General features: G+C 34.8%; 1 protein-coding gene, 2 long non-coding RNA genes and 1 other non-coding gene across 5 annotated transcripts; 2 read left to right on the top strand and 2 right to left on the bottom strand.

Annotated features, from left to right (window-relative positions):
* The first annotated feature begins 567 nt into the window (after positions 1 to 567).
* LOC147939010 (uncharacterized) lies at positions 568 to 5,233 on the top strand. The gene is made up of 3 exons (XR_015567041.1): positions 568 to 4,645; positions 4,736 to 4,791; positions 4,918 to 5,233. It is a non-coding gene; the product is annotated as an uncharacterized LOC147939010 (long non-coding RNA).
* On the top strand, positions 860 to 968 carry LOC147939011 (small nucleolar RNA R71). Its single transcript, XR_015567631.1, has one exon. It is a non-coding gene; the product is annotated as a small nucleolar RNA R71 (small nucleolar RNA).
* Positions 5,234 to 5,373: 140 nt separating the features above from the next.
* LOC147939009 (uncharacterized) lies at positions 5,374 to 7,046 on the bottom strand. The gene is made up of 2 exons (XR_015567040.1): positions 6,923 to 7,046; positions 5,374 to 5,834 (listed from the first exon to the last, which is right to left on the bottom strand). It is a non-coding gene; the product is annotated as an uncharacterized LOC147939009 (long non-coding RNA).
* Positions 7,047 to 10,276: 3,230 nt separating this feature from the next.
* LOC109124844 (kinesin-like protein KIN-14N) lies at positions 10,277 to 12,741 on the bottom strand. Of its 2 annotated transcripts, XM_087463677.1 has the most exons (6): positions 12,398 to 12,696; positions 12,162 to 12,285; positions 11,801 to 11,915; positions 11,433 to 11,709; positions 10,702 to 10,846; positions 10,277 to 10,606 (listed from the first exon to the last, which is right to left on the bottom strand). In XM_087463677.1, the coding sequence occupies exons 4-6, from the start codon at positions 11,625 to 11,627 to the stop codon at positions 10,482 to 10,484; spliced, it is 465 nt and encodes a 154-aa protein (XP_087319803.1). In that variant the 5' UTR covers positions 11,628 to 11,709; positions 11,801 to 11,915; positions 12,162 to 12,285; positions 12,398 to 12,696; the 3' UTR covers positions 10,277 to 10,481. The 2 variants fall into 2 exon arrangements, with proteins under 2 accessions (XP_087319803.1, XP_087319802.1); XM_087463676.1 differs by having other exon boundaries at positions 11,801 to 12,285; positions 12,398 to 12,741.
* Between the last annotated feature and the right edge of the window lie 220 nt (positions 12,742 to 12,961).

Here is a 12,961-nt window from a genome sequence, read left to right as displayed (position 1 = left end):
TTCACGGCAGCCAAGGGCTGGTACGGCTGAGATAGCATTGCAATATCCTTTAGGATTCTCTTCGGGTTTTCCCGGAAGTACACCAACTTGGCGTGGAACAGCATTAGCGGTTTGAGCAACTTAAGTTTCAAGCTTCTTGACATAAATAGAAATGCTTTCAAACTTCCCATTCAGTTCGGTATAGATGTTATCCATCCTTGAAGTGATGTCTCTTGATTGCTTTTGAAAAGCAACAAGGAGTTCTTGCATCTTTGTATCGGCATTAACGTCAGCTTGAGTGGTATGCGCCTGGGTTGGTCTGTATTGGAAAGGCGGCTTGTTGTTGTTGAATTAGGGTCGCGGCTGAAAGTTGTTGTTGTTGTTTCCACCAAAGTTGTTGCTTTGAAAGCTGTTAGCTTGCTGAGTATAGTTTTGATCTTGGAGATTTTCCACATTTGGGTTCCTATAAGAAAGGTTAGAAGTGTTCCTAAAGTTGTTGTTGTACCCTCGGTTGTGGTAGTATCCTTGAGCACCAACATAGTTGACTTCTTCTTCTTGGTCATAAAAATCTTCTTGGAAAGGCTCCATGTTTCCAATGTTAATAGTCTCACAAGAGTTTACTCCATGTTGTTGGTTTCTTAGAAGTTGGTTCATCATGTTCTTGAGGTCGGCAATCTCCTTAGCATCAGAATTATTAGAACGGATGGTTCTATCAAAATCGGTGCAAGTGTTGCTAATACTTGCGGCAAGGTTGTCAATGAGAGCTCGTCCTTCTTGAACAGTCTTTGTAGTGAAATCTCCATTGCTGGCCATGTCGAGTGAAAGCTGATATTTATGGTGTAGTCCTCCATAAAAAGTACTTAAGAGGTTACCTTGAGCAAAACCATGATGAGGGCAGTCACGTTCATAGTCCTTGAAACGTTCCCATGCTTCATAAAAATTTTCGACTGATCCTTGTTGAAAACTTTGCAGCTTGTTGCGAAGAGAGTTGGATCTAGATTTGGTGTAGAAGTGGCTAAGAAAGGCTGACTTGCATCCTTCCCAGCTAGTGATCGATCCAGGAGGTAGAGACTTTAACCATCTATGAGCCTTGTCGGCTAGAGAGAAAGGAAAAATCTTACACTTCAAGTAATCTTCGGGAATTCCATAGGTTCTTGTTGTAGAGCAGTTTTCTTCAAAAAGATCAATGTGGTCCATCGGATGTTCAGTAGTAAGGCCATGGAACTGATTTTGTTTCACCAAACCAACAATTTGAGGTTTAATCTCGTAGTCACGTCTTGGAGGATGAGTGATACGGATAGCAGCGCGGTCTTGAACAAATTGGTTAGGAGCATCATAATCGGTTATGGTACGGTTAGGTGCGGCACGTCTTAGAGGGTGCACATAAACACGTTGTCATCCGCCAACTTGAGGTAGTGGTGGATTAATGACAAGAGCAGGCTGGTGAGGAGGAACATCGAGGTTGTCTCCAACGCCTAGAGGGTTAGCATCACGAGGAGCTTGTAGGTTGTCTCGGCCAACTTCAGGGTCGAGTTGCGGATCAGCGGCTACAAGGTTGGGGTTATCACCTTGTGCGAGAATTGGTTCTCCTTGCTCGTTGAGGGCAGGAGGTATCAGCGGTTGGTCGAGGTTAAGGAAACCTTGGTCTTGGTCCCTTTCTTTGGCCATGAGTTGTTGTTTTCGAAGTTTCCTAAGCTCACGTTCTAGTCAATCAATGTCTTGAATTGGAGATACAGTTCCGGAGGGTTGACTCCTAGTCAAGCACTACAAAATCCAAAAACAAAAACTAAAAGGGAAAATAGAGGTTATCGAAAAACAAGAAAATTAAAACTAAATCTGAAAAATTCAAAGATAAAAATTCTAAGTATCTTAGACGAAAGTTCTTATCAAATTCAATGGGCAGCTAGTTACTCCCCGGCAATGGCGCCAGAAAGCTTTGATTTGTTTAGAATTTCACTCCAAATCTTTTACTTGAAAAGACTACACAATGACTGAAAGTGCACAGTTAATCAATGTAGTATTTTAGGATCGATCCCACAGAGAGTAATAGCAAACACAAATTGAATTATAAGAGAAAGAACTATGGCTAAGACTAAAGAAGAGATTGGGGTTTTGGTTTTCCTAATAACTATTGCAAATAAAATAATATGGTTTAAAACTATACGACTAAGGCGTTGGGCGTTTTGGGAGTCATCTTAGAGTTTTCATGGTTCTAAGCAATATTAAGTGTAAGATCTAACAAGTAAATACTAATTTTCGGTCTAGGTTCTCAACTACGAAACACTAATGAACTAACAAGCTATTCTCATAGAATGAAAGTCCAAAGTCTTCATGCTCCGTTACTCAACTTTCGCAGGCAACGACCCATGTCAACCAGCTAGTTGAACAAGTTTGATACATTCACCAAACTTCGCAACTCAACTTACGCAGGTTGCGAGCAATGTTTCGGTATAACACTAGTTCGGAGAAGTATGATAATGCGGTTAGCGCTCCCGTTCTCTAGATCAGTACTTGGTGATCAATTCAAGCATAAGCATTAAGATAAAGATGTATTACAAGAACTCTAATATAAAACCGAAAATAAGATCTAACAACCTAATTGAAGCGAACCATGAATTTCCCTTGAATCACCCCATAGAACCCAACAAATAAAACTACTCGCTCATGATGCTAAGAAACGACATTGATATTATATGGAACAGCATCAAAAACGAATCAGTAAACAAAAGGGGGTTCAAAGTAAACTTCTCTATTTATCACAAAAGTAACTTGATCCCAAAAGCAAAGTAGTATGAAAGAAATAAAGAATAGTAGAGATTTGGTGTCTTCGGCAATGGCTTCTAAGAGGAGGTGAGAGAGAACGAGCTTCAATGGCGGTAAAGGAGTCTCTGATCGTCTCTATGTCGGCTGCTGGTGGCGTGGATGAAGAACTTAGAGGCACAAAGGAAGCACACCTCAAAACCCTAGGTCTTAAGAGTATTTGTAGGGTTTTGTTTAGGGTTAGGGTTTTGTAAAGGTAGAAATGTCTTCTCTTCTTAAGTGCTGGACAAGGGGCAGATAAATAGGCTTATGGACCGTGGAGGAGGCTTGGACTAGGCCGCAGTGATGGTCGCTGGTCGGGCCTTGGATAAAAGCCCATCGGTATGTCGGTTCTTCTTACGTCGGTTTATAACACGTCTCGGTAAAATAGGCATAACTTTCGGATGGCTGGATGGATTGACTTGGTTTTACTTCGAGGAGAAAGATGACTCTTCCAGATTTCCATAGACACCAAGCATGATATATTTTGAGTTCTGGAAGCTCTTCATAAGGTACCCGTACTATAAAGCTCTGAAACTTTCCTAAAACGTATTTTCCTTCCCTTTTGGTCTAAATTGCTATAAAACCTGTAAAACCTTGTTGAAATCTGAAATACTTGATAATAGACCTTTTATACCTGAAATCTTATCAAACTCATTCCTAAATGCATATGAAAACTATAGCTAATATGAGTAAAATAATGATGTTATCACTAATCCAGAGGGATCTCATGGCAGGATAATTTTTCGGTGTCTAGCTAGCTACTAGCCCAAACCGCATGACGATGCGGCTTTGTGTGAGTCCGGTTGGTTACATGTGTGGTTTCAACGCGGAAGTTTTGGTCCTCCGGTTGGTTACCTTTGTCGTTTCAACGTGGAGGCTTTGGTTTTCCGGTTGGTTACCTTTGTGGTTTCAACGCGTAGTGTATGGATGGGATGGGACAGAGGATCGAGGGGCCCTAGGATGTGTTGTTGTTCCTAGGAAGTGATTTCCTTAGGATGTGTGTTGGTTCAGGGTAGGACTCAAGCATTGATGTGGATATCCGTTTGATGGTCCTATTGCATGAAAAGTCTAGGGTGATCAAGTGAGTTGATGCACCGCTAGCAGTTCCACCTGGCAGTGATTGCGGGTGAAGTAGCATGGAGGACAAGTTTGAAAGGGAAAATCTAGAAGAGTCAATGTCTTGATTGTTGTCTAGATTGTTTGTTTGATTGCTTGCTTGATTGATTGCTTGCTTGATTGCTTGTTGATTGATTGCTTGCTTGTTACGCTTTTGCATTGTGTGCTTTGTTTGGGGTGTTTGGGGTAGTTGGATGAGATGAGTTAGCATGTTAGTGGAGTTAGCATGTTAGATAGTTGCCCAACTCACTGAGTAATCCTAGATTACTCACTCCCTTCCTCCATTGTTTTTCTTGCAGGGAAAGTAAGTGGGTAGAGTTGGATTTAGAAACTGGATAGGGTGTTTTCGTGTTGTGTTGCAAATCCGTGTTTCATGATCTTGATGCTTTATATGAATGGATCCAACTGCTTTCTTGAATGATTTTATTGATTGTGAACCTTGCAAGTATATATGTAATAAATCGTGTTATTTTACATATAATCGGACAAGTGGAATGGTACGGTCTAGTCCGGACCAGCACAACGCCGCATGCGTTTTGTGGGTTGCAAAGCCTAAGGGACGTACGCAGCGGATAGGTGGCTGCCGGCGACCCGGTTGGGGATCTTAATTTGTTGGTGGAACCTCAGCTAGATTACGGGCAGTTTTCCTATGTAACGCTCACCCGGGCTGTTTCCGCGGTTTGTTCGGACGAGTGACGGATGCGGTTTGGGGCGTTACAGTACCAGCACTGAGCATCCTAGAGCAAAGGTGAGTAAGAGCCAAATTAACGAAAAAGCTTTTTGGTGATATAAGACACAGAGATCTGATTTTGTTTTCTTCTGAATCTCTTTTGTTCAGGCTGATGGGTTCCCAACAACTTGTTCTTCCCCGGTGGAAACAAGAGCTTTGATCCGGTTAGCAAAGCCTTTTCACTATATCAGACTATGTTTCTTAAATAAAACCTGCAATTTTTTAGATTTTTTTACTCAGCATTGAAGTTGTTATAATTGTTGCTTGGTAAAAAATAAAAGTAAAAGTAGATCACAGTGGATGTTGACAGAACAGTAGTGGAAATGTACAAATTCCTGAAGGAGCATGCATCAATCCCATTTAAACTTGAGAAACCAGCAACGCCTGAACCGGTGATCTCGACCAAGAAAGCTGATGAGAAGATCGAGGGTGATAGTGGCAAGGATGAGTTGTGATGAATTGATGATCCTTGTAAGGAAGAGAGTGTGTAACAAAAAGGCTATAGATGATGATGACTCGATCTTTACATTGATAGAAAATGTATTGTCCTTTGTCTTTGTTTTGTTGACTTTTGTTGTATGCTATGAAATGAATAACTACAAAGAATTTTTGGGTTCTCACTTTTAAGGATCATGCATTTGATTTACACATTGATTGATTGATTGATTAATTAGGACCTGAATTCTTGTTCTTTTCTCACATCAATGTTATGTTAATTTGGGCTTCTCATAATAGTTAGATACGCATTTTCAAAGTTCAATTTACAGAATAAATTTCTTTTTCCAATAAAAATACAACGACTTTAAAATAGAACAAAACATTTAATTTATTAATCTAAAAGAAATTTTACGTGTCCTAGATATATTGTTGTTATTATACTCCCGACTCCCGAGTATAATTATTCTCCTTATTAGTTATTATAGTATTATTTAAATTAAAATGTAGAAAAATATTTATTCCGTGTGTTATTGGAGTCACGGCGGCCGTCCTGGACTGCCGGGTCGGCAGTTATATTTGAAGCAGTTGCAAAATTTGACTTTGTTCTTAACAATGCAGCGTCCATGTATAAAAAAATATTCACGGACACAGACCTCCTTGCACAATTCGGTGGCGTTTCGTTTATTACATATCCCTGGGGGTGCCTCTTTGCTTCGGTTTCCTGGACAGAATTAATATTGACGTGGCAATTTCGCTCCCAATGTTTTTCCTAATCGAATAAAAATTGATTTATCAATAACCAAGTGTATTCTTACCTTATTGATACTTTTTTTCTCCCAACCACTCATATTTTACTTAAAAGATACTGGGATTTTAAATGCATAATTATTTTTCCTTCATAAAAATAGTACATTTGCTAGAAGATTCAGCATTGTTTAAAATTTTGTTTCCATGTGGTAATTTGATTTCTCACAAGTAAACTATTGCTGCAAAACTTTTATATTTTTGACCCTTTCTAAAGATTAAAAATGAGCAAGAACAGAAATGAGCAAGAACAAGTTCATAAGTAGACACTAACAGGTTCATTCATAAGCTTTTGTCATTGGTTAGTTGAGTTTCATAAATCTATCTATATCTATTACAAGGCAACACAAATATAAAAATACGTTAAATTGAAGATTGATGCAGGTTAATTAAAAAACACTCCAATAAAACAATTCTTTTATTTTATTTATTAACTTGTAACTTTTAAAAATACTCTGAAAACAATAAATTCGAAACTTGTTTTTGTAGTCCATAAAAGTTTATATATAATAAACAAAGATGCATAAAATATAAAAGTGTAAAACATAGAGGTGTGAAACAAAAAGGTGCAAAAATTAATATGTGCGATTTTTGAAAGATGGCAAAGAGATGCAAAAATTAATAGGTGCGATTTTTGAAAGATGGGGGTACGACGAAGAGACACAATTATTTGAAGAAAAAAACTTGCAACTGTTGGGATCATTAATAATTTTAAATGTTATATGGTATAATATAACTAATCTCATCTGTTGGATTAAAATTCACACAAAAAATTGGGTTTGCTATTATATATAGATTTTTTTAAAAAGTAAAATAAAAATATATTCTTTGGTTTTGTAGATTATAATTATACACCAAAAACTAAATATCTTACTTGTTTGCATTAAGCATGTTGTATATATAGATATATATGTATTGTTAGCATTGAGCATGTATACTTAAAAAAAAAACTTGTATTAGATGGTAAAGGTTGTAAGTTTCATGAAGTAAAATATACACCAAATACAAAGAATTGAAGTTTTTGAGAGATGTTTAAAGAATTATGTCCATTACCTGTGGAAATCAACGAGAATATCATCAAGAAGATGTTGAAACAAACTACCATTAAACTCTTAGACATTTTTCTATACTTTTTTTTAGTTTAGTTTTATTTTGTTGATTGATGTTTGATATTTCTAATCGTCATATTGCTGTATTTAGAGAATTTTTAATTCTAAAGATAGGAGATAAAGAAAAGGTATAACGTCAGAATTGCCGACAAAACTGTTAGATGAGGAGACCCATATATATTTGATTAACAACATATTGCTCTTATATCTTTGTCTTGTCTTTTAATTTGGAAAAACATATTATAAACTAGAAAGGTGTGGATTAATGAATAATGAAGTTTCTATTTAATTATATATAAAATATACATGTAATTGTTACTATATGTTATTAAAAATTAATTTTTATAATATTACAGTTTAACTATAATATTTTAATATATATTTGTTATATGATGCTTCATAAAAGAGTCTTTTTGAGATAGAGGAAAAAAAATTAAAGTACACAATATTGTTGAAAATATTTAAATAATATGTTACTATAATAATAGGACCATTGTTTAAGTTACCGCAAAATCAATTTAATTTGGATTTATTTTACACTCTTGTTTTTTTTTTTGAAAAAAAACTGATAAGTAGTCTAAAAAAAAATTATAAAACCTTACTATATAATTACTTTGATAGATAATTTTATGTTGTTCTATATATTAATTTTACTTTCATCATCTAAAAGTTATACTTAATAACATATAATTTTAAAAGAAATATCTTCTCTTATAATCTATTTTCAATAATATCTTTACAAAATAACTAAATTCTAAACCGTAAACACCAACTAATAAACATACTAAACATTATAGTACTAAACATTATCTCTCCATCACTCTTGAATTAACTTGCCTTAATTTTTTATGTTTTGTGAATGATTTCATAAATAAAACATTTAACTTTTATAAATTTTATACAATGGAGTATTGATGTACCATTTTTTACTATTGTTTGCTTTTTTAACGATTCACTTTACCTCTGTATAATTAAATTTTATTTTGTTCGGTCCAAACGTTTGAAGTGCCTTTGATATGCCTCCATCTTCACGGATAGTGATTCTCCACAATCCAGCATGGCCAATATTGTTATATGAAACAAAATCCCTTTTCATCCAACAAAATGAAAATGTTGCCACAAATCATATTCCGGCCTTATTTCCATTTATCATTGATTTTTTTTTTGTCAACATATAATCGACAAGGTGTTATTCATAGCCAGAGCAAATTTTATCTGGTCTAGTTTCTACCTTTCCAGTCATTCTTGATACAATTTTAAAATATTGGTCCCTACTAAGTGGGATAACGTGACATAGTGGACTCGAACTCATGGGATCGGTCGCAAAGATGGTGACTAAAAAAACTTCCCATCATTGAAAATATTAAAAATTATGTGGGACTATATTAAATTGTTATATTACACAACACTCATTTTAGGATTTTCAAACATATTAAAATACATATTAAAAACTGAATTTACTTGCATTATTTTTTTGTGATTACCATTAGACTCTTAGACATTTTTTTACCCTTTTTAAATTTTGTTTTTTTAATTGTTGGTTGATGTTTTACAATTCTAATAGTCGAATTACTGTATTTAAAGAATTTTTATTTCTAAAAGTAGGAGATAAAGAAAAAAGTATAACATAAAAATTGCCGATGAAACTGTTAGATGAGGAGACCCATATATATATATATTTGATTAACAACATATTCCTCATTTTATTATAGGGACAATTACATTTTAAATTTTCAAAATATCACTCAGTAACATTTTTAAACTTTAAAAGAATTTCACTAATACTATAAACTTTTAAAATAATTTTAATAATATTTTAGACGTTTAAATTAACTTTTATAAAAGCAATGACTTGGAATAGTCTTGGAACGAGTGTCCTAGATCTTGTGTGTCACCAAAATCAAAAAAAGAACAAAAAAAAATGGTAAAAGAACTTACAGCTTGATTAGATCCGATCTATTAGAATTTGACAGATTCATAGGTTTAACCCAATTTAAAAATAGGGTGAGTTACTAAAATATTGCATAAAAGCTTCCTTATTACAAAAGTAACATACAATTGTTTGTTATTACTAGACTAACCCATTGTACCTATACTACCCCTGAAACTAGTGTTGGGAAAAAACGTAATTACGGCTAGTGCCATTAGAAAAAAAAAAACATTGGAAGTTGGGACTAAGTCTACCGATCCTTTGATGGTAGATTTATACACGTGGACTGATTAAAGGTGTACGTCAGATATTTTTGGTACACTTAGTTATAGTGCTGGTACACTTGCCGTCGACGTAGATGGTACACTTAGTTGTAGTGTTGGTACACTTATCGGTGGACGTATATGTGTATCAAAAACTAAGTTTACCAAAAATATCTGATGTACACCTTCAACAGTCAATATGACCCAAAAGATATTTATGGTAGACTAATGGCCTGTTGCGACAGATTTATTCGACAGCCTTCTCTCGTTTCAGATATTTTTGGTATACTTGTTTGTTTTTTTGAAATAGTTTTCGGAGTGTGATGGTAGGTTTCTTGTCCGTGGTAGATTTAGTAAGCATTTTTGACAGCTGTAAAGTCTTACTAGAATAACACGAATTTGTTTGAGCTGTCAAAGACAGTCTAGCGTTGCGATAGACTTATTGGAGATAGATCTAAACACGTTTGCTGTTCTTCCGATCTATGGTGTTCATGTAATAACGTTTGTAGCAGATTCATCAATCGTATTCTGTTTGTCGGCCGGAGCAAACGTCTTTTTCCTACTCTGTTTCGTTAATCTTTCCTCTGGGTTCATCCATGGAAGAGCTAGATATATGTTCGAAAATCTATACAAATCACTTTTTATAGGTTTTTAATTTAGAAATCAGATGTTGAGATGAAAATCTATAATAGTTGAGTAAAAAACCCACAAGTGAAACCAAAAAAATAGACATAAGTCGTGAAAAAATAAAGTGAGGCAGGGAAAATTAGGGTTTTCAGTCGTATGTTAGAGGTAGAAGACGAGGATATTCTGGTAATTTCGGGTTCATTAAACCTAAAATCGAACGTGTACATACATATAAACATGTACGTACATATGAACGCATACATACATAATGTTCTTGAGATTAGAGTACGTACATAATGTTCTTTTGCTTAGTGTAGGTCCATAAATCCGTTTTAATGAACAATATTATTGTAATTTTATAGTCATCTTCAACATATCTTTTTCTATAACCCTAGCTAATATTGTCATTGTTGTTCACCGGAAATGGAACAAGTAAGAGATGTTACTAGAAAAAGTAAGAGATGTTACTAGAACAACCTATGTAATTCGTTATTGTTTATTTATCATATTTTCGAGAGGTAATGAACAATAACCATACAAAATTACATTTTAACTATAGAGGGTAATATTTAGATAACATAAATATATAATACTCAGTTCAACTAGGTACAACTAAATATATATTTAGATTTGCAGTAGCAGATTCATCAATTTGAATTAGACACAAGTAATTTAAAGTAGAATTAGCCGCCTCTTACCAACTTCTCCGTTTGTTCCCTGGCAAGTTGCACTTGAACAGATTTAAAGTTTTTCCTCAGCTCTTCAATTATCATATTCAGCTCCTCTTCTTTGTTTCTCAAACTAACCTCTGTCATCAAAATTGCACAAATATAAAGTTCAAAAATCACAAAAAAATTTGAAACAAAAAAAAGTAACAGCTAAACTTTAATTATGGAAACACACCCATGTCAGCACAATGCTTCTCATTCAATTCCAATGCATTCTTCAACTTCTCTTGCTCAAAAGCATAATCCAACTCGAGTTCTTGAAACCACCTAATGCAAAGTCTAAGCCTTTTTATATATTCCATCATGTTCTCACATCTCTCCTGCAAAACCCAAAAACCACCAAGAAGAACATTCAAATTCAAGCTTAACTAACTGAAACCAAAAGGGAGACCAAAGCCAAACACATAAACAAAGTCTTTAATGCTTTTATCAAACTGACAAAACTATTTTGGTCCCACCAATTGTCTTATAACACAATCAAGTCTTCTTCTTAGAAAAAAAAAACAATAGATCCAACAAACAAAGCCAGTAAGCTAACAGAAATTAAAAGCTTCAGATTCTACACCATAAGGATCAATCAGAACACATAAACAATGTCTTCAATGCTATTGCCTAATACTAAAGGTCCAACAAATTGTCTTATAAACACAATCAAATCTTCTATAAGAAAACCAACAGATTCAACGAGAAAAGCCAGTAAAAAAAAAAGCTACCTCAAATTCAAAACTTCACCAACTAAAACTCTCTCTCTGCTAATAGAAACCCTAATTGATAAAACTTACTCAACAATCAAATTACAGTATAGACACTTTTTCTTTTTCATCCACACATCACAACTTATATTACACAAGAAAGTTTAAATTCAGGTAAAAAAATTAAATTGAGGGTGGGGGAAAAAGTAGAAACCTTGTAGTTGAATTTGCTCTTGTACTTGATTTGTTCATTAAGAAGAGTTTCAATGTAATCTCTTGTGAACTCAACAAGACCATATTCAGATCCCGTTGTGCTCGCTGGAGCGCTGTTCGGAGTCAGATCTTTTGACCCATTAATCACCGGAGAAGCTGACCGGATTCTTCCATTGTTTGCCATCGCCCCCACCATAACAAACCAAAAAAAATAAAACTTTTGTTCTCTTCTTGTTACCTAAATTACTTCAAACTCCTCTCTCAATCAAAGCATAAACCTGCAGCAACAAAAAAAAACAAAGTTTGTATTGTTCTTCTTTCTTAGAGATCTTCAGAAAAAGATAAATTGAGTAATGAGAAGGGGCTTACGTGAAAAGGGTTTGGAGTTCACTGAGGAGTCGTCAACATTAACATCTTCATTCTTGGGGGAAGATCCAAAGCAATTCCCCATTATAGAGGTCTAAAATCTAAATCATCCAAAACCCTATAGAGACAATTGTAAAGGGAAACAAAACACTAACTAATCTATCATCTATGGATGGATCTTTGTCACTGCCTCTGTCATCGACATTCTTCCTACGGCTAAAAGAAGGAAGAACGATCTATACGAGAGAGTGGCGAGGTTCAAAAAATGTGTTTGGATTCTGAAGGTTTGGAATTTGAGAGATCAGAAAAAGCAAAAGGAAGGTTGAATATAACTAAAATTGTTAAAATAAAATAAAAAGGATACCTAAACACTAAAATTAGAGAGAAAGGAAAAGAGTTTCCGTGTTGTGTTAACTTCGCTGTCAGAGTCACCCCTATTCACTGCCTGCAGAGGAGTAGCAGCCGCTTCGTCGATCCCGTATCTGCGACTGTACAGAAGCATCAAATTGATAGATAACGTGACCAATTTAGCATCAATCGAGAGCAAACCCAGAATCGGAAAACAAAATTAGGGGTAATAAAAGAGAGTGACAAAATTACTCGAAATAGACGTAATCGGAGGATCTGTATCTGATAAACGACATCTTTGAAGAGCAGACGAGACCAACTGCACAAATCAAGTTTATCGAAACTTTTTTTTTATTTGATAAGAACTGCGGCCGTCCTCGAGCTGCTTCCCGGCGAAAATCAAAGGCTGCTGGTCCGGTGAGATCCCTAGATCTTCGCTTTCACATAGTCGATGGTGTCAGATGACTCGACCTCTAGCGTAATGGTCTTCCCGTTAGGGTTTTCACGAAGATCTAAATCTTTTTGAGACTACCGCTGCATCCAAGTTAATCGAAATTTGATGATTTTTAATTTTTTAATTATAAATGGCATAAACCGTAATAAAACACACAACTCTGGTTTAGAAGTAATAATCAAACTTTTATGTGTTATTCGAGTAAGTCGGAAATCTCAACGTGTTAGTCTAGTAATAAACCTACTTTTATGTAATATTCTAGGTAATTTCCCTTAGAAATATGTGAAAATTTTAAGTTAAAAACAAAAATATAAAATAATGAAAAAAGTAAAAGTATAATTACATTACTGTTACCGTCTGAT

The sequence above is a fragment of the Camelina sativa genome, chromosome 9 (genome assembly GCF_030686135.1).
Source record: "Camelina sativa cultivar CO46 ecotype springtype chromosome 9, ASM3068613v1".
Lineage (NCBI taxonomy): Eukaryota > Viridiplantae > Streptophyta > Magnoliopsida > Brassicales > Brassicaceae > Camelina > Camelina sativa.
Note: the sequence above shows the minus strand (reverse complement) of the source record. Positions and strands in the feature narration are given on the sequence as shown.

What these genes read in the sequence shown, in the direction of transcription:
- LOC109124844 (XM_087463676.1), bottom strand. Translation starts at nt 11,627, where the DNA reads ATGGTGGGGGCGATGGCAAACAATGGAAGAATCCGGTCAGCTTCTCCG. An exon ending in AGAGCAAATTCAACTACAAG is followed by an intron (nt 10,847 to 11,432) that starts GTTTCTACTTTT and finishes TGGGTTTTGCAG; the next exon opens with GAGAGATGTGAGAACATGAT. An exon ending in GAAGCATTGTGCTGACATGG is followed by an intron (nt 10,607 to 10,701) that starts GTGTGTTTCCAT and finishes TTTTGATGACAG; the next exon opens with AGGTTAGTTTGAGAAACAAA.